The 23642-nt window shown below is 39.3% G+C and overlaps 5 protein-coding genes across 5 annotated transcripts in view; 3 read left to right on the top strand and 2 right to left on the bottom strand.

Annotated features, from left to right (window-relative positions):
• Positions 1 to 460: 460 nt before the first annotated feature.
• On the bottom strand, positions 461 to 7307 carry uri1 (URI1 prefoldin like chaperone). Its single transcript, XM_008312370.3, has 11 exons — positions 6920 to 7307; positions 6066 to 6100; positions 4734 to 4812; positions 4192 to 4327; positions 3040 to 3131; positions 2892 to 2955; positions 2606 to 2801; positions 2279 to 2504; positions 2045 to 2196; positions 1559 to 1799; positions 461 to 1179 (listed from the first exon to the last, which is right to left on the bottom strand). Exons 1-11 carry the CDS (start codon positions 6989 to 6991, stop codon positions 991 to 993), a joined length of 1482 nt encoding a protein of 493 aa, XP_008310592.1. The 5' UTR covers positions 6992 to 7307; the 3' UTR covers positions 461 to 990.
• Positions 7308 to 8027: 720 nt separating this feature from the next.
• On the top strand, positions 8028 to 11012 carry LOC103380414 (protein C19orf12 homolog). The gene is made up of 3 exons (XM_008312371.3): positions 8028 to 8626; positions 8991 to 9151; positions 9337 to 11012. The coding sequence occupies exons 2-3, from the start codon at positions 8992 to 8994 to the stop codon at positions 9600 to 9602; spliced, it is 426 nt and encodes a 141-aa protein (XP_008310593.1). The 5' UTR covers positions 8028 to 8626; position 8991; the 3' UTR covers positions 9603 to 11012.
• Positions 11013 to 11144: 132 nt separating this feature from the next.
• On the bottom strand, positions 11145 to 12865 carry LOC103380415 (cytochrome b-c1 complex subunit Rieske, mitochondrial). The gene is given in 3 exon segments (XM_008312374.3): positions 11145 to 11828; positions 11830 to 11860; positions 12632 to 12865. Coding segments are annotated over 3 exon segments (846 nt in total). The 5' UTR covers positions 12858 to 12865; the 3' UTR covers positions 11145 to 11239.
• A 217-nt stretch (positions 12866 to 13082) lies between these two features.
• On the top strand, positions 13083 to 16254 carry rxylt1 (ribitol xylosyltransferase 1). Its single transcript, XM_008312375.3, has 6 exons — positions 13083 to 13311; positions 13388 to 13573; positions 13978 to 14080; positions 14211 to 14525; positions 14655 to 14825; positions 15335 to 16254. The coding sequence occupies exons 1-6, from the start codon at positions 13170 to 13172 to the stop codon at positions 15735 to 15737; spliced, it is 1320 nt and encodes a 439-aa protein (XP_008310597.1). The 5' UTR covers positions 13083 to 13169; the 3' UTR covers positions 15738 to 16254.
• Positions 16255 to 16947: 693 nt separating this feature from the next.
• The window catches only part of srgap1a (SLIT-ROBO Rho GTPase activating protein 1a), a 63547-nt gene continuing 56852 nt past the window's right edge, over positions 16948 to 23642 (top strand). The window contains 1 exon segment of the mRNA XM_025056375.1: positions 16948 to 17725. Within this exon segment, the coding sequence (XP_024912143.1) occupies positions 17662 to 17725 (64 nt within the window). The 5' untranslated portion in view covers positions 16948 to 17661.

The raw sequence follows: 23642 nt of genomic DNA, 5'->3' as shown, positions 1-23642 counted from the left end.
TAAACTGCAGCAGCAGATGGATAGAAGGCAACATATTGGTAGGTTGTTGCGACGTGTTGCTTTTATATTTAGGAGCTGCCATTGAATAATCAGATAACATTAATGTTGATTTATTTAGTCTTCTATCTTTACAGAAGACTTCACAGATAACAGCAGGTAAATGTCAAATGTATAACTCAGACTTTTTATTCTGAGTTGGTGGGTTTTAGTCATTACTGCATTTAGCATGCCTTCCATGCTAAATGCTACACTATATAGAGTTGTGTGTTCGATTCCTAGAGGAACCACATACTTGGTGCCTCCTGTTGGGCAGCCTGTTGCACAGATCTGCTGTTCACACAAGAATGTTCATAAAAATTGGACAGCCCGATGAACTATCAGAAACATTTTGTATATTTTTCTGTATTTTTTTCTTCTGTAAATGATATGGTTGTTATAATTATAACTCTAGTCAGTTTCCTTGTAATGAACAAATAACGTTTATTTTTTAAAAAGGGAGAAGAAACATTTTGTAGAGAAAACTTTTTATGTCCTTTTTGAATATTTCGTCATTACATAAAGCTCATTACAAAGGACTACGTACATTCATTAGGTAGGTCAACGGGCGATAAAATGTCTTTATGATAATCGCTTAAGAAAGAGAGAAACACAAGGCAGGTCAACCTATCGCAGCCTAGAGTTACATAAACCAGTGTACAGTAGCACAGATGAACTGAGTAGACAGGTCACTGTAGGACAGAGACAGAGAGTCAACAGCGTCCAAAATGTCCCTTAATGTAGTAGCAGGTGAGTAAAGAGAACCGTGTCACTTAGAGCTAACAGAATGATGGAAACCTTATCACCGGGTTCAGTTATTACCAACAACCTCTTCACACACAGAAGTGTGTGTCGGAGGACTGAAACTAAAACTGGTATAGAGAGAAAACAAGTTTGTCTACCACAGGAAACAAAAGAAGAAATTAATGATGATTTGTACATTTTCTTCGTAGGTCACTTCTGCTGAAGTCTGGCAGCTTTAAACTTCGACACCTTCTTTGGGATCTGCTGAGGCAAAGCCACATCGGTGGCCACCTCCTCTTGTTTCCTCTCTGGTATGGTGGGCAGAGCCGGAGGAGCGATGGTCAGGTGAGGAACGGCTGAGGGCATGGGGTCCTTTTCTATCACTGTACCTGAAAAGGCCTGCAAGAGAAAGAGACAATGCACGTTACACTGTTCAACGTCAAATTCAATTTTGTTCTGTAGAGCAAGGGTCCTCAACCCCCAGTTCCCAGACCGGTACTGGTCCGTGGGTCATTTGGTACCAGGTCGCAGCAAAATAATTCATACTTCATTTAATTAATTTTCATTTAGATTTTCTTAGTTTAAAGAGACTCAATTTTTTTCAATATAATGTCTTTCAGATTCCCATGCTAACAGGATAAAATACACCAAAATAGAACAATTTCCATCCTGAGTTTTCCAAATGATTGTTGGCCCGTAGTATGTTACCCCCTGGTGAAATTGCTAATTAATTGTTAAGTGTAGATTCATTTCTCTGTTTCCCACCCCCAGCTTTTACCTCAAATCTACTGGGTGGGTGCAGTGGTATGGTTGTAGGACTGTCCTCCTCCGTGATGCCATCACTGGTGTCACTGTAAGTCGCCTCGTCGTGGCTAAAGCTGCGTCCCATCACGCGCCGCTCTTCAAAGTCCGCCGTGCTGCTCTCACTCGTGTCGCTGCACACGCTGTTCTCCCGGCTCCGGGATTTCAGAATGGACTTCCTGGGAACAGGTTCCCCATTCCTCACGTCCACAAATGATCTGAAAGCACAAGACAGTTGGCTGTTTGGTTAGCCGACTTTGGCCTAATGTCAAAACTCGGAGAGACACCACGCTACAGACGTTCTCTCAGGAACGCCTTATGAAAATGTATGGCACTATATACTAATGTGTTTTATTTAATTCCGTATTCTAAAAGGCCAAGCAATCACATTTTTGTTGTCAGTTATTGTCATGACAACGTCTCCTTGTGTCGGCACATTTAGTATGAACAGTGCTGCACGTACCTGTAGATGTCTGCTGGTGTGGTGATTTTGTGAAGTTCGTGATGCGAGTGTCCGTTAGTGTGGCCGTTTTTCTTTTTCCTCTTAATGTGTTCCTTCTGTTCTTTCCGCTCGCTGAACTTCAGAGTTGTGTTTTTTCCCGTGTTAATCCTCACCTGGAGCAGAAGACAGAAAAAATAAGTCAGAGGAAACAAACCGCAGAATAAACCAAGCAAATTATTTCCTCTCGTCTCTGACCTTTTTAGGTTCAACAGTGTGAGAGAAAAAAATGGTAGGCAAACAGTCGCCCTCCTTCTCCTCGTCTTCCTCCTCTTTCCGGTCAATGACAGGCAGTGCTATGCTATTAGGCACTGAGGACCAGCTTGGCTTCAGACTCACTCCATTTACAGCTTCTCCTTCCTTTTCTTCCTCCGAGGAAGAGGATGACGTGTCCTCGCCATTTATGTCTGGATTATCAGATAATCTAAAGGAGAAAAGAAAATGGCAAAAAAAAACAAAAAAAAAACACAAAAATTAGTATTTTGTAAAGAAAGTGAATCAGAGTACCCAGTTCCTTCTAAGTACCTGTCCTGCTCTTCTTCAAGCTTCTCCAGTTTCTCAAGTTCATCCAGTCTAGCCCACAGCTCCTCCTCACTCAGGATTCCTTTCCTGCTTCCTTCAGCTGTATCGTCTTCATCAATCTCCTCATCTTCCTCTTTTACATCCAGTATGGCATCCAGCTTAGGCTTGGAATTGGGTTTATGAGCTATTCTTTGCCTTACTGTTAAAAAAAATAAAAAAATAAAAATAAAAGGTGACTGAAAAGTTAATCAGTCAGTGCAGCATTACCCTGCAATGGAGAAAAAAATACCTTTGGTGGTGGGAGTGTCACTGCATTTCATGTCTTCCCTGATGTCAACATAGTCCCCTTGATTCTAAAGAACGATACAAAATACATGAATACTCTTTAAAAGTCAAACAGAATGTCCTGTGACATGTCTAACGGCAGAGCGACGTACTGCTGAGATTGATTCCAAATCTTTTGCAAACCCAACTCTGGCTTCAAAGTTCTTAAGGGTTTTGGAGAGAGCATCAAGTTCACCCTTTACATCTGTGGAAAGAAAAAAAAATTACCAGCATTAGCATTAAAATACATGTAGAGAGCGGAATGTAGACAACAGCCATTGTGCAAGAACTGGCTGTGAGCGGAAAAGGGTTTTCAATAAAAGATTTAACATAACAATGACGCCCAGCTGCAAAAGAGTTAAAATCCTAAACAAGTAGAGGAAAAGATGAAAAATGATGACACAAACAGTTGATAATATCTTCTGCCCTGAATACTACTACGGATCATTAAATCTTCACAACAATTAAGCCCTTTTACTAATAGCAGCAGAGGGCCCGTGTTTCCATGGCAATCGGGAGCCCCTCCAGTCAGTGCATCAACTGGAAGTGAGGAAAGGTCAAACACAGAAGGCCTGACAACTCAGCCGCTGTCTGACACATTTCAGCTAGCTATGTTTGTATTACAGCACTTAGCTCTGTAATAGCGGGGTGGCAGGGTCAGGAGATAGGAGGTGGAGGGGAGGATGAGGTGCAGGAGGGGCGAGACGGCTGTGGAAGCACATTTCTGCTTCGCTTAACACCCTAATAATGTTCACATCAAAGATCGTTACTTGTGCCCATTTAACTTGATATTTCCAAAACCTAAAATGAACAGCAGGGGGAAATCTGAAAAAAGGGGGGCCATAAATCCTGACACTTATGGCATGTCTGAATTTATTCACCCCTCAAAGGCTCTCGTGAGGTGATAGTGATGAATGCAAGATTTACAACAGAGGCACTGACAGTGTTGAGCAGTGATGCATAAATGCAAAGTAACACAGTGGAGGAGTGATGTAAATGTACCTTGATCCTTAAAAACCTGTGAAATAAAGTGCGCCGAGCATGTCAGAGAGCACGCAATCCTTCAGCGCTGCAGTTACAGACTATACGGCACAGATAACAACAAAAGTTCCTACGACGCTGGCGTGATAAATTATGGTACGGCAGTGTGTCGCCCTATTGTTCAAGTGTGATGCAACGTCGCCCTCTAGTGGATGAGGTTATTACTGCATGGTAAACAGTACACTGAAGAGGGCGGAAACGAATCTTTTTGAAAACAAACTCACGTTCCATCCGGTGTCCGATGATTTTCTGGGCCTGCTTGGCAGAGCACTTAGCAAACCAGTTGTCTCCGAGCAATACTGTGAGCTCATTAGTGTGCACCAGCTTCCCAGGCATAAAGGCCAAAGGACCAAACGGCACCTGGTTACATAGAGCACAGGGGAGGGAGGAAAGAGAATCCAAACAAAGTATTATAGCGGAATAATAATAATAATAATAAACACCCAAGTGTGAATCCAAAAGTGCTTTTTATATGAGACAAGGACATTTTGATCATTTTGACATTCTAAGCTTACAAGGGTGTCCCACAGTGTTGACATTGATTCCACAACTAACTGTCTCTCTCTACAAGAAGCAGTTCTTGATTTCCAAGTGAAAAATCTGAAAGTTTAATTACATTTCCACAAAGTCTAGTGTTTTGTCTGACAGGAAGGTGAACAACCACCACTTTTTAGTTTGCTTTGAAAAAATCTAGTTGTCAGATTAGCCTAAATATGCAGCAAAAAGAGTACATGTAAAAGTAGATTTGAACAAGGTTTTCACTCACCATGACATCATAGGACAGTTGATCGGGCAGCGTTTCGAGACGTTCATTGAGAGCTTCATAATCATCGGACAGTTTCTTCCTGCAGAGTCAGGGATTTACAAAGACACAAAGTCTCTTTTTACTAATGACTGTTGATGGCTTTTATTTGATCATCTTATCTTTTCAGAATTCTATTTTGGACAGATTGGGGAAGAGGGAAGAGATAGTGTGAGCCACATGTTTTAATCAGTCACATGAGAGGAAGTGGCTAGAAAGGCTAACAAAAAACAGAGGACAGAATATCACTGCTCTGTATCTAAATGTATAATGAATGTTAAATGTATATGTTAAAATATAGTTAAATACTTTTGTGAGAGCAGTTAGTGAATGAAGAAGTGTTTGAAATTATATAACAATATGACGATTTATTTATATGGACATTGACTAAAAATATCACATTGATGATTAAAAGCCAATATTTTTTCACAAGGTTTTTTTTCCCAAATAAATTATTAAAGGTGCTGTTCTATTTCTGATCTGCATTGGTACAATTATGTAAAGACCATAACAACAGATCTTATTTAGAGCCTTCTTCCTCACATGCAGTGTAAATATTGGTTGGTGTTTGGGAAATAAGGCAGAAAACAATTAAGCAAAAGTCTGAGATTTTATTAGTATCCCATTTTTCTCTGTTGCTACTGAGGTGAACGGTGCTACTGTGAAGACGATACATGTTGACCATTAAGGTAACTGGACTTGGTTCATAAACTGTAAATGAGATCTTTGCACATTGACCATCATTGCCGGTGTAACCAATCAGTTTGATTATGACCAGCTTCCGTCTAGTTTCTCTAACAGTGTTATTGGTTCCCTGCCACACAGCCCTTAACAGGGTAGGGAAGAACCTATTTCAAACAAAGATGTAAATAACACTACTGTGACAACACAGGTCTCTACTGTATATACATTTTATGACTGTATCACATACTGTAACTCCCACCACCATTACTCTGTCCCAATCTAAACCTGAGGAGAGTTCTAACAAAGTGCCAGTGACTTTAATGAGATGTTTTCGTTCTCAGAGGGAAATAATGGCCTTTGGTCAAGCTGGCTTTTCATTACTGTAAACTAATGTATCAGTGTGCAGGGCATGATTAAAACAAATGCCTCAGAGTCCAAGCCAGAAACTTCCACGGCAAATCACACTTTTCCAAAGAAAAAACAATAACAGGTAAACAAGAGGATAGAAAGCATTAAATTTATTTTAAACTAAAAGGAATTCATTTATTTTTAAGTACTCAGATATAAAACAATCACCGTATCAGGTTACCAAAAAAAGGACACAGAACTTACCAGGTTGATATTCGACTTTCACAGTCTTTCACCACCTGTTTTAAGGATAAATAATTGTAAGAAATGTTAATTTAAATGTAGAGATGACTGCTGACTGCATTTCTAAAGAATCTCTGATATATATATGCAACATCCCGTATCCCTGTTTGACTGTTTTAATATTTAGACCAACCTTTAATCATTTATTTCCAAATAAATAAATTAACTGGAGAGATGAACACTGGTTAATTTCAGCCCCAATATACGTACACGCTCAATATCAAACCATTTGATTGGTCAACTAGAATGACCAATGAAGAATGAATTACAGGAAGTGACGGGGTGGGGTGCAATTCGAAAGTAAAACTTTGAAGAAGAAAAAACTTAAAGAACGCAACTAAGTTGTTATGATTCTTTAATAGTATAGCATTGTGTTTTGCTTGTTCAGAAAAGAGATTTAAAGGGAAGAATACGAGTTGATGTCATGAATTTTTTGTGTGTGTTGGTTAACCTCCTAGCTAGGTCGTAATGCCGTTAAGTCTGTACCCTTGTCCCCTTTGGGTCAAAAACAAACATCAATAAAATAAGTTACAAATAACTGGCATGTGCCCTCCGCCTTCGGGAAACTCTTAGGCAAAACCTTGAGCATGTGATTGAGGAAGCTTCTCGAACATAGAACAGTGTTTAAAAAAAGCGCAGCAGCCTGTGGCAGTTATACTGCACAAACACGGAGGTCGATTGTTATTTAAAAAGCACTTGCACAAAGTAAGTTTTTTTGATCCTTTGATCGCCGCGTGGACACGAGCTGCGTGTACGTGTGTTGTAATAAGAGGACGTGAGATTTAGGCAGCTCAATGTTGCGTGTCAACTGTTACCTTCTTATGTTCCTCTCGCAGCCTGACCACTCCAGCCAGATCATCTATGTTCAACTGACCACTTGCAGCCATTGTTAACCCACACGTGTGTGTTGAGTTAGTCACCCCAGGCAAAGCTCAGGGGTGGTTGTGAGTCCTAAACAAGTGTTTATGAATGCAACAGCAGCAGCTATTCCTGCGACCCCTACTGCTCGTGGTCATCAATGGGCCAGTGATTATTATCCACACTTTCGGAAGTGATATCATCTCACACGCTCATTTCAGGGTATTTGCATGATCCCCGAAAAACATCCACGTTGGTAATAATCCAAATTTGCAGAATATTCCTCGTCACTTTCGCTGCGCCATATACCTCTACTCGCACAGCAGGTCACCAGAAAATACAAGTCGACTTCCGGTGAGGATTACTTCAAAACAAGAGCTGATAGTCTTTATTACTATAAATGTATAAAACAATGTAAATTAAATGAATCAAGATAGCAGTCGAGAACACTTTGTGACCAAAGAGAGTCTACAAGTAGGCATACTCTTTCTCAGCCTTAGTGAAGCCCCAGAAAAACACTATAATTGTAACTACTTATCTGTCGTTCTATATATTTATCGGTATTTTTGTTGTTTTTGCAACAATAATAATGCACAGGACCATTGTGCATTATTATGCCCAATATTTTTGTTGGGTTTTACTGCTTTTACTTGTGTTTTTGACACCTATGGTATATTAACCTGTTTAACTATAAACGCAGCACATTTGTAAAATAACTTAGTGTATAGCAAGTACATCTATTAGTTTACGTTAAAGTAAATTAAGTAACCTATGTAAATTGCGGGGAAACAGCTATGACAGCGCTTAACGTTTTGCAGTATTATTTTGAAGATGAGCTAGAGGAGTGTCCGGTTTTTAGTCCTATAACATAAACTTGACGAAATTGCTTATCTCTCACCCGGTGCACCATGGGTAAAAGTAGAGGGCTGCTAGCTTTACGTATGTAAACAAATGACGCACTGTACGGTAGATGCGGTAAACAACAAACTAGCCCGGTAAAAATACAAAAAACAAAAAAAAAAAAAAAAAAAAAAAAAACAGTTTTGCCATTCACCTTATTCACCTTATTGTAACCTGGTGACTCTGTTTATAATTGCACCAAAAGAGCAGGTATAGATGGTAATGACGCACGGAAAAATAGCAAATAATACTAAATATTTAGCTAATAACACTGAGTATTTGTCTTGAGTTGATTTGTCAACTCAAGACAAACATCGTATATGACAAACGCAGGCTACCTTGGAATCACAAGTACTGTAGTGGTGTCAGGTCCACTTCTAATCTGAATCTGATTGGTTGTTAGTGTTGCCTTTAAGTGCTGTAGGAATACGGTTTATAATCAAACTGTAAAATAGGAAAATATGTATACATATTACGGTACTGTGGACAAACATGATGGCTTTCTCATTAATTTAGAAAACCATGTGGTTTACGTATATGGACCCGTTGCTCTGTCGAATAGAAAATGTCATATTCGAAAAAATCCTCTCTCCCTGAATGTAACAATTTCCCAAAAACCATTGCGTCCTGAGTCATGTGTCCATTCAGTAGTCACCGGAATGTTGACAAGCCAAACGAAATAGTAACTGTCTGACAGAGAGTAATAATAAGCCTGATAACCCAAAAACAAGCTGCGAAAGACACGATTTAGAATCCACAAGAAGGTAATGTGTGGTGTTTACACTGTCGTGTCATTTACGTGGATGTTGTTAATTTAAGAAGCGGTTACTTTATGCTAACATCACTTTTACTTGCGTTTTGCTTATACCTAGCTTCTGATGCAATCGCCTATAAATACAATATTTATTTTTGTGACATTAAAAAAAACAAAGTTGGTGTTAATTAATAATATTAACGTATTTTTCTATCTATCATTATAACAATGTTAGACTGTAGTTTTACTATTCATTTGCTTATAACTGATACATTATTTGGGAAATAATACACTGATTTGTCTTATACAGATTTTCTGTCCCTTAAACTGTTTTCTTCTTTTAATCTTCTAATTTCTTCTAATCTTTTGTTTAGCATGAGTCAACGGATTAACGATGTCATGAAACTGTGTTGCGAGTTATCTGCCAATCAGCAAATCCAGACTACTGTTAAAAACTCGGGGAAGGGGGCAGCAGCCGCTGGAGGACTGGCCTTTGCAGGGGGTGTGTTTGGTGGGCCTCTGGGCATCGCAGTAGGTAAGTGGGCATTCAAAAAATTAACCACAGCTCCCCCAACTTACTTGGTCATGAAGACTTGTATAGTTAGCTAGCCAATACTATTTATACTTGTTTGCCTTTATCAAAATAGTCCAATGGTCATGGGACTAATGAAGTAATCAAATGTTATGTCATTTCCTAACATTGTAACCGTCTTCCCCCAGGCGGGGCTGTTGGAGGACTTTTGGGCTGCTGGCTGACCAGTGGTCAGTTTAAACCACTGCCTCAAATCCTAATGGAGCTCAGCCCTCAGCAGCAACAGAAGCTTTATGAAGATGTCATGGTTGTCCTGGGAGATATCCAGTGGATAGATTTGGTCCAGCTTTCAGCTTTGGTGATGGGTAATGCTGCCCTGAAGCAGCAGGTAACCTCTGCTCTGTTGGGGTATGTTACCAAAGAACTCCAGGCTCAGGTACATTATGTGGATTAAGGTGGATGTGCTGGAAGGTGAGCCTTTTGGAAATAATGTGGACTTGAGAATTTGCTGTGGAATTACTGCCCTGGAGAAAAGCTAACCTTGTTAGCACAAGTCTGGGTTATCTTATCAAGGTAAATTAATTAAAAGAAGAGGCCTGTCTGGTTAGACCTTGTCCTATAATCTTTTTCAAAGGTTTACAACCACTTAAACAAGTTGATGTGTTTTGGTTTGTTTTGTTTTTTTTACTGTGAGTGTAATTTAATATCCATTTTCTACATGCCGCTGCTCTGACAATGCCGTTTTTCTATAGAGCTAGTCAAGAAGTTTTACTAAAGCTGATAGTAAACAAGTTTAAGAACCATAGACTTAATGTCATAGACCTTTTGACTTCCATTAGCCTTCCACTTATCTTTGCTGTAATACACTATATAGACTTGAATCAAACCAAATCTACATAAATAGCAAATTGACTTGTTGAGCTTGTATGGACACCGACTGGAAAAAACAGCAGTGGGTCATGTCTGATATGGAATCAACAACAGTGCTGCAAAGTTGTAATAATTTTATTTAAGATAAAATTATAATACAGGAACATTTTTTTACAAATGGTTCCCTTTTGCTAAAAATGTGATTTCCCTCCACTGTGCAATTATTAATTCCAAACTGTGCTTGGAATTGAGTCCATGGGCACTGCTGGAGAAAAAAAAACTATATATTGTGCAGCAAAATGTGTTATCATCACAGGCCTACTTGCACATCTGCTTATGGTCCTGGGTTCGGGCCCCAGTGGAACCACATACATACTAGGGCCTCCTATGGCAGCCTTGCAAAGACTCACATTATGGGATGAATAATGGCCTTTTATTTATTTATTTTAAATATGACTAGTCTAATGTAATAGTTGCAGCACCAAACTCCAACACAGAGCGTCTGTCACTGTTCGCCATTCTAATGGGAATGGCCTTTAGCAGCTCTGGCGTCCTGGTTGTCAGGAGGTGAACATGGTGGTGGGCCTTGTGCATTCTGCTGCTCATCAGCTCTGCTCTACACTGGCCATTTAACATGCAGATCACTGGACCATTGGATCTGAGAAACTGTTCTGCCTTCCTACGAGGTATTGAGAGCATCCTGGATTGGTATGGACTTCATTCTTTATCCAGCCATATTATAAAAATGTTGACCCATGTAAGACCTAAGGTTCACTTTTTTTAAATGACAGCAGTCTGACCTTAAACAAGGGTACTAAGTTAAAAAGTGGTTATCATGTAAAGCAGTAAATATGTATAATTTGTATTATTGATTTTATGTACATATGGTTACTAGATACAATTTAGGGAGGGATAAAGTACACATACATGTGTATAATGCATGCCAATTACATCAAATTGCCACAAATTAAATGGAAAATGTAATAATTTGGTACATTTGTGTCTATTGTTCTCTGTATAAAAATGTATCAGTAAAATACTAGGGCTGTAAGATGGTGGGACTAAGATAAGTGTTAAATAAATGCATTTCATTGTCACATTACATGAAAAAAAAATCTGGCCAGAAATCTGTTGGAATTTTATTTTAAATATACATTTTGATGCCCCCAATGTGATCTGTACATACAAATTACAAAGGGGAATCTGACAGAGTGCCAGCATTTATCCAACCACAACCGTATCATCATCTGGAAATTCATAGTAGGGAACCTCCAAGTTCAGAGGAGCAGGTCCCTTTCTTATTCTACCTGAGGCATCATAGTGGGAGCCATGGCAAGGACAGTAGTAACCACCATATTCCCCGGCATTGGCAATGGGAACACAGCCCAAATGAGTGCACACACCGAGGACAATGACCCAGCTTGGGTTAATCACTCTATCTTTATCATGCTGGGGGTCGTGCAGCTCTGCAATATTTACATCTGCTTCTGTGGCAATTTCCTTTTCTGTGTGATGTCGAACAAACAGGGGCTTTCCTCTCCACTTAAAGGTCATGTTTTTGCCTTGTGGGATGTCACTCAGCTTGATCTCAATCTTGGATAAGGCCAGGACATCGGCTGATGCACTCATGAGATGAACTGGGTGACTACCCAGTTTTTTGTTTGTTTTTACTGTCTTGGCTGAGTAGACACCGATCACAGTGGTTGCACCAGTAACAAGGTAGGAAAATGCCCGTCTGCCCTCATTGCTGTCCTGGGATGACTTATTAGAATCCAAAACATTCTGTCGGCGGTAGTCAGAAAAGTCTGGCATCTGAATGGGCTAGCCGGACCCCTGCTGGAGCTGAAATTAAGACACAGGATGCAAAATACATTAGAGATGCATTTATACAGATTTATAACAATTGTATTGGAGTGTTTGTAATTCAGTTTTATAACTAACACCTCTTTTGTTTGTGGCACTTTGGCCCAGAGGCAATGTCTCTGTCATTGGTGTGGAACCCCAGGGTTCACCTCCTGGGCAAGTTCGAATCCAGGTTAGGGCAGCTGGTACCTTCCAGTGGACTCACCACCCAGTCCACCCACAGGAAGATTCAGGGGGGTTGGTATGGTGCAGTGTGATTTGGGTAGCGGTCATGGAGACTGCTGCCCCTTTGACTTGTTAACGGATAATGGATGGATGGACCTCTTTTCTTCCATATTATTACACTTACCAAGTTGTGACTCTAGTTTTTTAAGATCCATAATCAGAAATAAGGACTGACATACATTCAATCTAATTCGGAAAATAATTGTGGATAGATCGTTATGATGTGGTAGTTAGTGCAGTCGTCTTTGAATTAGACGACTGCACTAACTACCACATCATAACGATCTACCCTAATTTTTTTTTATAACTATAACTACTCATTTTTTTCTTTAACTTGCAACACAATTGTAACGTTCACATTTGTGGTATCTTTTTAAAAGTGTTACTGTCCAGTAATAAAATACTATCTATCTATATATATATACTGTATATACAGTATATGGATTCCGTTTATAATGTTCTATAGCCATACAGATCACTATTTCAGGATGAGGTTAATTCAGACCAATCTACATTCGTACTTACCAGCGGCAACCCCCAGCTCATTTGATCCAACAAAACCCAGACTTTTAACTGCATGTTTTGGTGCCTGTAAGAACAGGGTCACGAGGGCACGAATGACTGCAGACATATTTTTTTGTGTAAAATAAAAGCTTTTTACCCCACAGTCGGGAGACACGACCTTGTGTACACGGAAGTAATGTGTCCCACTCCGACCTGTCTTACTGGAAACAACAAGCTCCGCTCTCATAATGTTCCGCTTTCAGCGAGGCCTGAACAACGTGCCCCGTAGTTTGCCATTGATTTATCAAATAAATATATCTCTCAATATATTGTTTAAATAATATAAAACACAGAAAAATTGGTGTACATCACAATATAATCTGTTTTATAAACCAAAATGATATATGTTTAACATATAATTTGATTCAATTTAAATTGTGTACTGGCATTTATTTAAGTCAGCTGCATCCACTGGTCCTGGCGATGTAAACAAGTGTAACCACAAAAACGAAGACGAACTACACAATGGTGACATGAGAATGAAAGGGGGAAAAGAACAATGAAAATACCAAAAAGAAAACTATTCCTTTTTATAATTTTTGCTTATGTGTTATTTTCACTATATGCAGCGTATAATGTCTTCTTTAGTAATAAAGTAATTTCACGCGTTCACAGGGTGACAAAGAAAGAGTCACCAGCGGGTACATTTTCTCACCGACATATAAATAAATACTAATTACTTCAGTACTTGGTAGCAGTAATGTATTGTGGTTGCAGGTGTTGCCAGGGACAGTGGTGCAGTCGCCCCATTAGCTGATGCGTGGAATCCGTGGGAGGATGAAGAGGTGGAGTACAACTCTGCCCTGAACAAGAAGAGAGAGGCCTTTAAAAAACATCTACATCGAATCGATAGGAATAAACCCAAAAGATACAAGGTCCAGGTCTGGGGAAAGGCCGCCATAGGTAGGTTTTATTTACGTTATTGCACAATAATTTTAGATAGATCAAAATTCTGTTACTTTATATTGAACATTTTTATCAACATATTCCCCTAATTACAAAAGAAATAACCGAATTGTTTGAAGGTAACCTATGATCATATCAAAGGTATTTAGCATATTAACAGCAATAAAAATACATTAAGCAACATTTAATAATTATATTTAAAGAGGTTTAAAATTGTTTCACAATCACCTTGCCTGTTTTGTATTCTCCTGAATACTTCACTTTGCTCCAGTCGCTCAGCAAAAACACTTGCATTTAAAAGTGACTAAAACATGAATAATTAGTGTGTATTTGTGTATCTTAACGAAAAATGTTTGAACTTTTCCCCTTATAATTCAATACGATTTTCCCATCTTTCTCAGGGCTTTATCTTTGGGAACATATTTTAGAAGGACCTCTTAACCCCACTGACAAAGTAGCACAATGGAGAGAGGGAGAGCTACAGTCAGGAAAAGTCGATTTCAGGTAATAAATCATCAATGTAGTTTGTTAACAAACTTTGCCAAATTCAGATATGTATTAATCTAGTCAACTACACAGACCACTCAAATTAAAAACCTGTAATAAAAGTAGACGTATGTTGTCTTGTTAATAGTTTCTACACAGGTCCAGCAGTTGTCCAAGGTCATGTCCCACTGGATATGAACAGTCTTGTTGTGGTTCTGAATGGCCGCGAACAGCAAAAAGTCTCTTACTCCACACGCTGGTTGGAGCATGTTCAAGCTCTGGTGCAATCCCGTACTGTATCACATGTAGCTGTGGTCCTGCTTGGCAATGAGCATTGCAACAATGACTGGATTGGCCCATACCTGAAGAGAAATGGTGGATTTGTGGATCTTCTTTTTGTAGTCTATGACAGCCCCTGGGTAAATGACAAAGATGTCTTCCAGTGGCCTCTCGGTGTTGCTACGTAAGTCACATTGTAGTTGTTTCATGTGTTTTGGAATGTGTAGGCCTAATTGATGACAAGCATTAACACATTAATTGTGTCGATTTTACCTTGTTGATACAGTATGTTCTTTTGGTTTTCTTTGTGCAGGTACAGGCAGTTCCCTATGATCAGACCTAATGCACAACTGATTACCTCCAGCAGACCATACCTCTGTAATTTCCTAGGGACTGTGTACAAAAATTCATCCAGAGAAACGCTGATGCAGGTTCTACAACAGTCAGGCCTGGAAAAGGAGTGTATCACCAGTGCCAGAGAGAAGTAAGTCACCACTCTGAAGCCCTTTTGTTAAATCCATCTCTAATTTAATTAAGAAAATAAATGGTGTAGATTAAGAAATGTACTTGTACACAATACAATGAGAGGGAATATGCATCAAGACCCTGAGATACTAGAAAAGAATTTAAGTTCATGTGTTGTTAAATATATGTTTTGCTGGGCTGCACCAGAGAAATAAGATAAAGACAAATAATCAACAACAACAAAAAATCCAAATTCATTTGAGCCTTACACAAGCATAAGCTACATCAGCTAATTCATTTACATATTTTAGTCTTTTACTTTAGTCTTTGCGCATATCACGTTTGTAAGACGGATTCAGTAGAGTTTTTGAGGATTTAATGCCAATGCCTCTCCTCATTTTAATGTAATTTTAACTTTTGAATTAAAACAAGAAGTCCAAACTTGTTACATGCCATTGTCGCAGAGGACAAAAAAAAATACATTACCTACTGTATCTAGTGTATTCCTCATATATCATGTTTCCTCAGCTGGCTTCCTCAGGAGACAGCAGACAGTCTGAAACGCTATCAGACAGCTCTGGCCCAGAGTGAGCTCACTCTCTGCCCCGCTGGAATCAATACAGAGTGCTACCGTATCTATGAAGCCTGCTCTTATGGCTCAGTGCCTGTTGTGGAAGATGTGATGACACCTGGAATGTGTGCATCTGGGCCCAGCTCTCCACTACGTCTGCTCAAAACTGCAGGAGCACCATTCATCTTCATTACTGATTGGAAAGAACTGCCCGCCATCCTAGAGAGAGAGAAGACCATGAACCAGGAGCAGAAAATGAACAGGAGGAGGAGGCTGTTAGAGTGGTACGCCACATTTAGGCAACAGATGAAAGAGAGGTTTACGGAGGTCATTGAGGAAACTTTCTTCAAAAATATCTGAAAGTAGAACTGAAAACAAATATTCTTTTTAAGAAAACACTTAATGGTTGATTAGTTTCTTTGTTACAGAGAAATGTGATGTACTACTGATATGTGATGTACAGTGTAATAACTGTTCAGGATATTATTCAGTTTTATATGTGGTAATATTTCAAAGCTGACAGAAATGCATTACTTTATATTTATTTAAATGTTTACATTTGTGACTGGGCATTTAAAGATCACGATAAATGAGCTGTCTTTGATTTTTAAATTCTCTGCAGTATTCAAACTATGTTTTTTTATCTCTGTTTGTATGAACCTAGTATTGTGGTTTTTGAGGAAAAATTTATATTCTAGAAAATGTTTTTGAATTTTATTTAAAAAATGTACATGAATCTATTTTGTATTGTGAGTTGGTAGAAAATGGTAGTTGTTTGTGTGGCATGAGTCACCTCTGTGGTAAAGATGGCAAATTTCAGTGGTGTGTTGCATGTATCTTTCCTTATGTGCAATAAAGTAGGATGGAGTGTTGTGGCCATGTCTGTGGAAATGACTGCCCTGAGCTTACTTTCTCCTGCAGATGTCAGTATGGACCAGCCTTTAGTACCTATCATTGGCCACAAGACCAACATTTTTCAAATAAAATAGAGTACTGTACATTGAATTTTGCAATGCCCCCAGAAAATATGTAATTACAATAATGAAACTAAATAGATACTTCCCTTCCAGGGGCCACGTCTGAATTTGTTTCATTACTTTGACGCTGTAGTGAAGTTTTCAGTTAATTTTTCCAGGCCGATTCTCCAACTAAGTACAGTTTATGAAGATGATAATTTATTTAATCCCTTAGATAATTAGCCCATGAATCAGCCAAAGCTGCAACATGCAACAAAGTAGCACTACAGCTGATAGTTGTACAAATAAAGATGGTGCTTAATCATATTTATTTCAATCACTTGTGAACTTACCCTCCCTTTTCATTACCCTCTTGATCACTTTGCATAATTTTAATCTACTTTATCATATTTCACTCCATTCGTGTTTTGTTGTGTGTTGATGATATAATAACATTTGATGACACTGTGAAAAAGGTCATTGCTATTATTGTTTTGTTTGTTTTGTAACACTGTTAATGACAATAAAAATCCTAAATATTAAATTTAATTCGAATTTTTCCCCCAGAAACCTATAGAGGGAGCACGAGTACCAGCAGTGGTTTGTGTACCTTAATTTTGCAACCATGAGCTAAATGAATGAAAGTTAGTGCGGTGTTGCAACGACAGTGGATGTAAAAAGAAAATGTACGTGACCTTACTGTCTAGGTCTGGTTAACTCTGTGTGTACGCTCGCGCGCATGTTCGTGCGTGCGTGCGTGCAGCAGTCGGACTGCCCTGTCTCTACTGTGATCCTGCTGGGAGTGGAGTTGTTGGTGGCGATAGTGAGGGAGAAGGAGAGACGGTCGAGCGACAGACAGTCACTGGCAGTCAGCTAGCGTGAGTTGGAGAAAAGGGGAGAGGATTCTACGCAGGAAACATACGAAATCTACACTCAGGCAGAACAGCGTTGATGCCGTTTTTTGGGAAAAAAGAAAACGTTCTCTAGAACTTACAACACTCACCCCCTCTCCCCTGTTGTAGCAGCAGCAGAGCTGTTGCTCAGTGAGTTGAGTGGATTCATTGGTTAGAGCAGGATTGCGCATTGGCCTCACTGTGTTCCCACTGCTGATCCTCAGGGAAGAGGAACAATGAAGGACTAAACGGTTCCCCTCGGCTTCAGAAACGGTCTTGTTGCAGAGTTGAGTCGCTTCCATGAGTCGTTTTTGGCGTCGCTTTTCGTTTTCTACCGCTTAGTGCGGGATGTGTTGGCTGTTGTAGGGTATCGCTTGTTGACAAACAGTTTTCACAAAAAGTTTACAACAACCTGCGGAGACGACAAGACATAAAATGTCCACGCCGAGGTTCAAAAAGGACAAGGAAATCATCGCGGAGTACGAGAGCCAAGTGAAAGGTAAGCAGAGCTGGGTTTCAGCAGCATGAAGAAAATATTAACTGCACTTCATCTGTACCTGCATGTATGAGTCATAGCCTGAGATGAGTGCATGAGGGGAAAACTAAAGTATGACCTACTGTGGGTGTAAGCCAAGGCTGTTTATCAACAAATTACTTTTAGGAACAAATTGATTGATTTTAGGGGTAAATGCTTCAGAAATACCCCGAACTCTGCTCGAAATTACCGTGAAGGAAACACCAGAAATCTATGGTGAACTTTTGGAAAATCGCAGCACAATGACCCCAGTTGTACTTCAGCAGCATTCCCATTTATTATGTTATGTGTTTTGTTTCAAACCAGTTACAAACAACCCCCCACGTGCAACATTGAATAGAGTACCTGAGAAGATATGTGTTTTTAAACCACGAGCACACAGTATATGAAGACTCTGGTTAGATTAGATTGGTCCCACACTGGGTAAATTGTTGTTGATATGTTTATATACGAATGAAATAGTAAAAACATCATGGAAAAGAAAGACCACAAAAAGTTCGAGTCCCATAACAAATCCTTCAAGATGTAACTAAAAGTTACATTAAAATATTTGTATGTACTTAAACCTAATTTGCAAACTAAAACAAATAGCGTTTAATTGTCGGCTATTAAAGTGTATTATTGTTGTTATTTATACCCTTGAAGCAGCAGAGGTAATTAGCAAATGCATTGTTTCTTAGATTCAAGCTGTGAGTCCTTTGTTTAGGAGAGTTCAACATGAAAGGCTAGTAGAGTGCCCAGCAGATTCACCACAAAGTTCACTGAAGTAGCCAATCAGGTGATCTCTTTGGCTTTTCAATTAGGTTACAGCATTTCAATGCTGACAACATTTTGGTAGTTGCTTTGCATTGCTTGATATTGCCCTCTTGGTTACAAACCGTACCTGGTGAAGCTGTAAACACTTTGATGGTTTCATCATTAGTTCTGAATCTGTTACTGCAGAGTCACCAATAGTATCTGGCAGTGCTATGTAACCAATACATACTGTATATTTAATATGACTTCAGGATCCAAATCTCCACTTGTTTTAGTGGTAATCTTTTTAAACAAAGTATGAAACAAAACTTGTTTGTTGTACATTGTGTGAAAATAAAAAAAACATGTTTTCAACCATTTTGGGGCCACTTAACAACTTAAAGTGGAACTTGGAAAAACTATAAACACCAAAGCCACAATTACTTGCTCAACCAAAACATTTTACAAATAACAGCTAAATTAAAATATAAAGCCTTAGTTCTGCACACCAATGTTTATAATGTACATATACTGACATAACTACATACCTTTGTATTAAATAACTTTTAAAATTACATTGCAGACCTTCCTAAAATAAAGTATTTGGTTAAATATTCCAATCATTTCCCAACAGGAACCTTGTAAAATCAAAGTTCTAATGCTTGCATTCTCATAATGAAACTATTTTATTCTTGATTTTAATGTGTACACACACTCTCCGGTTTATATGTGGCTTGCATTGAGTATTTGATTTAGATGTTTGTAAGACACCATGATATTACTACCCTAACTTGTCTTGTGTCATCTGTCCTTTTAATGTTCCCCTGTGCATGCAGAGCAGAGGTAGTTTGTCCCAGTCGGTTCAGCACAGGAAAGAAGCAGTAGCTGCTTCAGGGTTGCCATGGGGAGTTGGCCCCCAGCCAATCATGTCTGCCCTACACTTCTGTTAGCCTGCTGAAATGCCACCTATTCAGGCATATGTGTGCTAACTAAATATTCTTAGGGTAGCAAAGGTTTGAGGGTCAGAGTCTTCAGTTTAACAAATTAAAATCCAGGAATCCGTAGAAAAGGGCGACTAGGGATGACTAGGGGCCTTTAGAGCACACTAGAGGCTGATGCACAGTCTTAACGGATGCTAACACAACAACCTTACATTATGTCATTCAGAATCCAGTGGGTACTGTGACCAGCTGCTAATCAGAAAAGCTGTTGCTTGATGGGACTATTGCACTCTGGTGCAAATATTATTGCAAAGATGATATTATGTGGTGAGACTATACGTTTTGTATATGTCCATTAAACAAATGCATTTGTTGCTCATGGGGTGATTTAAAAAAGTTGTACAGTGTTGCAAAAGCCATGGTTAAGGATTTGTTTAAATAAAAGCCAAAGGTATGGTGTGGTTGATTATCAAAATGTTTGAGTTTATCTTGATTTGAAATTCTATGTGGGAATTGAGTTTCAGGTAACCAGCTCAGTCCATCCATTCATTCAACTACAGCACGTCAGGCTTGTTTTCACACTTCAAAATTATATTCTTGGAATGCAGATTTGGAATGAATTCACAGACAAACTTGAACGAATAAGATTCTTATGAATCTAAGCAGTATGAGAAAATGCCGAGAGGCTTTTTTTTTAATGCATCTCCTGACTTTGTATCTATAAACTGTTTTATGAGTCAAGAGTTTGCAGTGGTAATGTGTGGATTCACATCTGCAGTGTAGCAGTGATAGCCACAGGTACGGTCTTTACACACTGGAGAAGTTGAACAACAAGCAGTTTACGAAACAGCTGCCAGTGCGACTTTTAGACTACATGATGGAACCAAGTTGTGAGCATCGGCTACCCTCTATGTTTTGGTGTTAAATTTGCAAAACACAAATATCTGTCGCCTTTTAACTTCTAACATGATGGAACCAAGTTGTGAGCATCGAATGCTCACTGTGGCAACTGTATTCACCCAGTTTAACTACAGCCATCTTTTCTGGATCTCCTCTATCAGGATCAGGGAGCTCTGGTCCTCGGTTTATGGCATTCTCAACCTTAGGCGTTTCGTGGTCACCATCATGCATAGTTCGAAAGTGATACGCCATCATGCGGTGCTTTACGTTTCAGTCATTTGTGTTGTTTTTTGGTGTGTTTTTTGCCCTTCATTATAGCTCTCAGGCATAAGTCAGTATCTTCTGATGTTTACCTCACACTGTAAGCACAGAATTCCAACGAAAGGAATGGTGATTTACAAATACTTTTGCCATTGAGTATAAATTGTTGCTGTTTTGTCAATTGAAAAAAATACTTTTCATTTTAAAGGTCTTCGTCACAAAGACTCATTTTGTTGATAAAAGCTTGCTATGATCATCTACTCCATCTACTCTTTTTTTATGTTTAAGAAAAAAAAGAGAGTCATTGGGAACCTGTGACGACAGTGAGAACCCCAATAGTGCAGACCAGTTTCACCTGGTTTAATGTATATTAAAACCAGCAAGTAAAAAGTTGTGGGTTCACAGTTCACAGTGGGTTCAACAGTTCTCCGTGTGCCCCTGTTTCTGAGGTGGACAAGGGCATTACAGCACAGACGGCTCCTCTATTCATTCTTGTGTTGGTTTGATGTCAGCCTGTGGCTTGCTAGTGGTGACAGCGGGGTCATGAGTTTTATGGCAGAACCCCTTGAGCTCCTGACAGGGGTTCTTGTCGGGCTCATCACAAAGGCTGCCCCTTTTGACCCACTATCCTTGTTGGTTGAAATCAGAGCCCTGCCCTTCTGCATACTGTGAGAGAGTGGTCTGTAAATGTTTGTATGGAGGGGGTTACTGTCAGGAAACTACCCTGAGGTGATATGGATGTGTTTATCCTTCAAGTTATCAGGATTTATCAGGTGGTTATGACAAGTTGATGGTATTTTACATAAACACGTTTTAAAATTAAAACACAGAACACTTGCATGTAATTATCTGCATCTGGTTCTGAGTTGCTTCTTAACTTACTGGTAAATAAGCTGTGAATGCAAAGCAAAAGTTTCTGTTTTCTCTTTCCATGTGTTTGATTGTTGATTTCATTGACCAGATGTCGCACAAATGTTTCGTCATCTAAAAACAGTCTGTTTAATGGTTTTAAATAGGACTTTGGTGTCTTAAGTGTAGCTTCAAACCAGCTTGGGATCTGTGGTGAGAGCAAAATGCATTAAATATCAAAGACAGCATTACATTTACCAATTTGCTTGCCCCATATTTAACCAGTCACTTTATTGTGAACTTTAAAAGAAGGTACCAAGTGCCAGCAAAGCCTCACATTGTTGCAACAGAGACCACCAGTGCATTACTGCAGCCCCGTGGGCTCTACCTCCTCCCTTAAAAAAAGACTCTCTGTCCACAGAATGAAATATGCTGTGACTTATAAATAAATGAATTTAGTTCTTTTTAAACCAATATATTTACAGTTAAAGACAGGAAAATAAAAAGTAAATGTATTCAGAAAAGTGAAAAGAGTCGCAGGTGAGGTTTCAAATGCTTTATGATCTTTAATTCCCGTGATTCTCTGCTGCAGCAGATGGACAGACAGGAAGGCAGACAGAGTAGGTCTGACCATCCGGCCTGCCACCCAGTGAGGTTGGATTAGGAGGAAGGAGACTGGGGGATGGGAAGGGACAATATGAGGTCAGGACAGGGATAAGGAAAGGCGGATGTCACTGCCATAACTTGGTCGACTTCTTTGAATCTGTGTTGAAGTTCTTCTCTGTGAATTCATCTGCTCGATTTAAGTCCTTTATGTATGTAGGGGTAGCAGATATCTACAAGTGAAGACCAGGTTCTCCCTTACAATATGAAACAATCTGCCATTTTTTTCCCTCTGTCTCATAGGTTTCCTTCTTGTTGGCCACTGGTTGTCCTCATGTGGTAGTAGTACCCACCACTAAATAAATTACAGTTTTGTTTATCATGTCTTTTGAAGTATTTTGGACATGTGCACTTGACCACAGAGTTCACAACATGAACTGAATCTTTGAATCTCAATTGCTGGAGCGAGTGGTTTAAAGCTGTATGCATTGTGGCATGATTCCTAAAAAAGAAACTTCACTTCATCATAAGGACAGAATTTGTCTGTTTTGGTTCCATTTAATCTACTGTTCTCTCTTTTTCAAAACACGCTTTCAATGTGGACTTGTTTCATCAAATTCTATTTTCAATATTTTTAATTTAGTAGGTACAAAGAAAATACACAGTTCACACAGATAGATAGCTAGATGGATAGATTAACTAAACACTAGTATACATTTGTCAAAAACATACATATTGAACTTTTACAGTCAACTGTGCCCCTCCTCCTTTTGTCATGAAGTCGCATCATGATCCTACTTGTACAATGTAGAACTCTGGTTAATTTACTGATCTCGCACATTGTCCCCATTGTATCCTCCCCCATTGTCCTCTTCTCTGTGTTGTCCTCAGGACAGAAGGAAAACAGTCTTTGTATTTCCCTGGTTGTCAATAGCCAGAGGACTGTTTCTTTAGGCACAGCTGTCATGTTGTGTGGGGTCTGAGAAGGAAATAGTCAAACATAATAGGCTGACAATGACATGACATCTGCAGCCTGTACACCTACTACCAAGAATTCAAACTCATGTCTATTATTTTAAAAAACAAATCAGTTTCATTACTGTTTTCACACTGTTTCCAACACAACTCTCTGTTTCCTGTCAGCAGTGGTGCAGAGAAGACGCTGGACAGAGTTTCCCATGGTCTCAGGTCTGCTCCGATCACACTTATAATAAAGGCTCATTGTGGTTTGCTGAAAGAGTAGGTCTGTAGCGAGTATGCACCCACTGTGCAGCCACAGGGAGGTCTTGTGAGCTCTGTCCTCAGGTCGCTGCCACCTTCCCCTGAGATGAAAACACATATTTGTGTTCACGGTGGCCACACCTATGTTTGTAGCATGCTTGAGTACAAAAAGCCATTTACAGATAAAGATCTGTCAGTCAGTCTCTTGATGTTTCTTACATTTCAGGTCATTTCCAATCCCATATGTTTAGAAGAAACTAACTGTACATAGTCAATACCGTATCTATCTGGATGGACGTCTTTACTTTTATCCTCTTCTGCTCCCACCATAATCACATTGGATAATACAAGCTTTCTTGCTAACAGCTCAT

The sequence above is a fragment of the Cynoglossus semilaevis genome, chromosome 6 (genome assembly GCF_000523025.1).
Source record: "Cynoglossus semilaevis isolate Cse_v1.0 chromosome 6, Cse_v1.0, whole genome shotgun sequence".
Taxonomy (NCBI): Eukaryota; Metazoa; Chordata; class Actinopteri; order Pleuronectiformes; family Cynoglossidae; genus Cynoglossus; species Cynoglossus semilaevis.
The sequence above is the reverse complement of the archived record's forward strand: the minus strand, read 5'-3'. Positions and strand labels throughout refer to the sequence as shown.

Coding starts and splice junctions, on each gene's coding strand:
- rxylt1 (XM_008312375.3), top strand. CDS start 13,170: ATGAAAATACCAAAAAGAAAACTATTCCTTTTTATAATTTTTGCTTAT. Junction 13,574..13,977: donor CTGGGGAAAGGCCGCCATAG/GTAGGTTTTATT, acceptor CATCTTTCTCAG/GGCTTTATCTTTGGGAACAT. Junction 14,526..14,654: donor TGGCCTCTCGGTGTTGCTAC/GTAAGTCACATT, acceptor TTCTTTGTGCAG/GTACAGGCAGTTCCCTATGA.
- LOC103380414 (XM_008312371.3), top strand. CDS start 8,992: ATGAGTCAACGGATTAACGATGTCATGAAACTGTGTTGCGAGTTATCT. Junction 9,152..9,336: donor GCCTCTGGGCATCGCAGTAG/GTAAGTGGGCAT, acceptor GTCTTCCCCCAG/GCGGGGCTGTTGGAGGACTT.
- uri1 (XM_008312370.3), bottom strand. CDS start 6,991: ATGGCTGCAAGTGGTCAGTTGAACATAGATGATCTGGCTGGAGTGGTC. Junction 3,132..4,191: donor CATCGGACACCGGATGGAAC/GTGAGTTTGTTT, acceptor TTCTTTCCACAG/ATGTAAAGGGTGAACTTGAT. Junction 2,505..2,605: donor CTTGAAGAAGAGCAGGACAG/GTACTTAGAAGG, acceptor TTTCTCCTTTAG/ATTATCTGATAATCCAGACA.